General features: G+C 43.6%; 1 protein-coding gene across 1 annotated transcript in view; it reads right to left on the reverse strand.

The window, feature by feature from the left end:
- The window catches only part of LOC119839753 (fibrillin-2-like), a 54,848-nt gene that overhangs the window by 13,525 nt on the left and 38,381 nt on the right, over positions 1-2,942 (reverse strand). The window contains exons 27-32 of the mRNA XM_038366193.1: positions 2,761-2,934; positions 2,065-2,231; positions 1,540-1,679; positions 969-1,085; positions 560-706; positions 145-261 (exon numbers count right to left, since the gene is read on the reverse strand). Coding sequence (XP_038222121.1) covers positions 145-261; positions 560-706; positions 969-1,085; positions 1,540-1,679; positions 2,065-2,231; positions 2,761-2,934 — 862 coding nt within the window. The remainder of the gene's footprint in view (positions 1-144; positions 262-559; positions 707-968; positions 1,086-1,539; positions 1,680-2,064; positions 2,232-2,760; positions 2,935-2,942) is intronic.

The raw sequence follows: 2,942 nt of genomic DNA on the forward strand, positions 1-2,942 counted from the left end.
AGCTGGACAACTGGAATAACACATAGGCTTTTTATCCCGATATTCCTACGGGATACGGACTTACGCGGGTGAAACCGCAGGGCGCAGCTAGAATGTAGTATTACATATTAACAAATGTAGTAGTATACAATTCAAGTATCTCACCAACAGAGCAGCAGCAGGCGGCCATAGTGCCGTCTTCCGAAAGCTCGTCGCTGTCCCGACACTGCTCTGTGCCCGAACGGAGATCCACTTTGGCGTAACAACGAGCTTTGCGGGAATCTGACACAAAATACAGTTTAAGCGTTTGAATCAGTAGACACCATTATACGACTATCTAGATGGTTTTATTTAAATAAATAAATAAATAAAATGTAAATATATAAAATGATTTGATTTTTTAAAAGAGTTCACCTTTTCTAAATCTCAAATCTAATAACAGTTATAAATAAACAATATTCATCACTTTTGATTTAATTACCATTAATAACCGTAACTATATTAATAACCTCAAATGGGTCTACCAAGGGTCTATCTTTGGACCCCTAGGTACATAGGCATAAATATCGTATGTTCATACCATAACAAGCAGTTCCATCAGAGACAAGCTCGTAGTTGGGCGGGCAGCGGCAGATGTAGGAGCCTTGCGTGTTGATGCACTCCCCGTACTGGCACGACTGTGGCGACTTGCACTCGTCCACGTCCGTGCAGTTGAAGCCGGGCATCACTGGGAGTTGAGGTTAGCATGAGAAAAAAACGAATACATATTTTAATAATCAAAAGATCACTAGTGAATTTCGTGCGTTTGTTGGAGATACAAATCATAAAATGGACATATTAAATACAAGCACACTATATTATAATTAACATTTCATTGATTTCTTACTCGTCGTTGAAGTTAAAACGATCTGCGATAGAAAAAAACATACCGGCCGATTTGAGAACAGCCTCCTTTTTTTGAAGTCGGTTAAAAATACAACGCTACTCACAATCATCGATACTGTCGGACTGGTACCCTTTGTCGCAGATACACTTGAACATGCCGTACGTGTTGACGCAGCGCCCGAACACGCACACGTTGTCGAACGTCGCGCACTCGTCCATGTCTGAGAGCACAATAACACTATGCTATAATGATATGGTTGGGATTTGTATAAAGCTTTACGCTATGCGCAGATGCGGATGTTGCGCTTTCTACGTATCCTATAATAATAATGAGCCATAAGAATTTTTGATTTACATTCAATTTAGTGTTGTTAACGAACTTTATAATACATACTGTATAATAAAAGTGAAGTCCCGTGTCCCCTAGTGGGGTATGAGGCAGATGATGTACATCTGTTTCACTCATCGATTTTATTTACGAACAAGTTGGTGATCAGCGTTGTGTGTCCTGCCAGACCGAGACATTTTTTTCTGCGTCCCCACCGGGAATTGAACCCAGGATCCCTTGATTCTTTGTTCATGCGTTAACCACTGTACCAAGGAGGCGGTCCATACTGTATAATAGATAAGTAAAAAAAATGTAAGCTGTCGTTTTGTAATACCACGTGTACTCACCTAGACATTGCTTGCCATCCTGGGACTTGGTGAAGCCGACGTCGCAGTCGCACTCGTAGGCGCCGGGCGTGTTGGTGCAGTGCCCGTTCTCGCACAGCGTCGGGTCGTTCGCGCACTCGTCGATGTCCACACATGAATATCTGCACGTTTTCAATTTTAATCATTATTTTCCTTCACACCACGCGATAGAAGTGATTGTATATGTGTTGTGCTTTTTTTATTTAAAACATTTTGATTATGCTCGTTTTTTTCTCTATTCTACTCATTTGTTCTGATGTTCACACACATCGCAATTCAAAGTAATACAACAAAAATGTGTGCGTGTGAGTGTTTTACAGTGTCAGTGTATGTTTGCAAATGTACAAATCTGTATTTACTTGTATGTGTGTGTGTGTGTTTATCGTGCCTGTATATGTTTGCAAATCAACGTGTATGCACGTATTCGCATGTGCGTGCACGTGTTTACGTGTGTGCGTGCGTGTGCGTGTGTGCCGGCGCACGCGAGCGCGACTGCCGCAGCCTCACCCGTCGCCCTTGTATCCGGTGTCGCAGAGGCAGACGAAGGAGCCGTCGGTGTTGCGGCAGGCGGCGCGCGGGTGGCAGCCGCCGTTGTTGGTGAGGCACTCGTCCACGTCCTCGCACTCGGCGCCGTCGCCGCGCCACCCGTCGCGGCAGCGGCATTGGAACGAGCCCTACACGCGGATGTCGCGTTTCGATTATGTGTCTATTACTTTCATCTGACTTTAAAAAAGGTGGAGATTATAATGTCAACATTTTGGAAATAAAGCATATTTGCTTTGAGATAATGCTTTCTTCTGGTGAATCTAAATTCAAAGTAGTTTTTGAGTTTATTGCACACGAACTACATATCACAACTTTACTATCCATTTATTAAATTGTTGAGTAATAGAACATTCAATGTCAAACTTCATTTCACAATTTGAATTTTTGATCTTATATCAACAACCATTTATATTTATTAATAGCGGTCCGCCCCGGCTTCGCCCGTGGTACATATAGCCTTCCTCAATAGATGGGCTACATAAATTTGAAAGAATTTTTCAAAACGGACCAGTAGTTCTAAGATTAGCGCGTTCCAGCAAACAAACTCTTCAGCTTTATAATATTAGTATAGATTATCCTAAACATAAGATAAAAAAAGAATCACAATCAATCGTAAATCCAGCTCGAAGGACCAAAATAGAATCCAAAGCAACCAACCGGCAAGTTAATACAATCCGCCGCGGGGTGGCAGTCGCAGGTGCCCAGCTCGCACTCGTCGTCGTCCGTGCAGGCCGGGCCCTGCTCCGGCTTCACGCTGTACCCGTCGGGGCAGCGGCACACGAAGCTGCCGATGGTGTTGCGGCACTCGCCCGCCCCACACAGGTCCTCGATCTGAAAGT

This window comes from Zerene cesonia, chromosome 4 (assembly GCF_012273895.1).
Source record: "Zerene cesonia ecotype Mississippi chromosome 4, Zerene_cesonia_1.1, whole genome shotgun sequence".
Taxonomy (NCBI): domain Eukaryota; kingdom Metazoa; phylum Arthropoda; class Insecta; order Lepidoptera; family Pieridae; genus Zerene; species Zerene cesonia.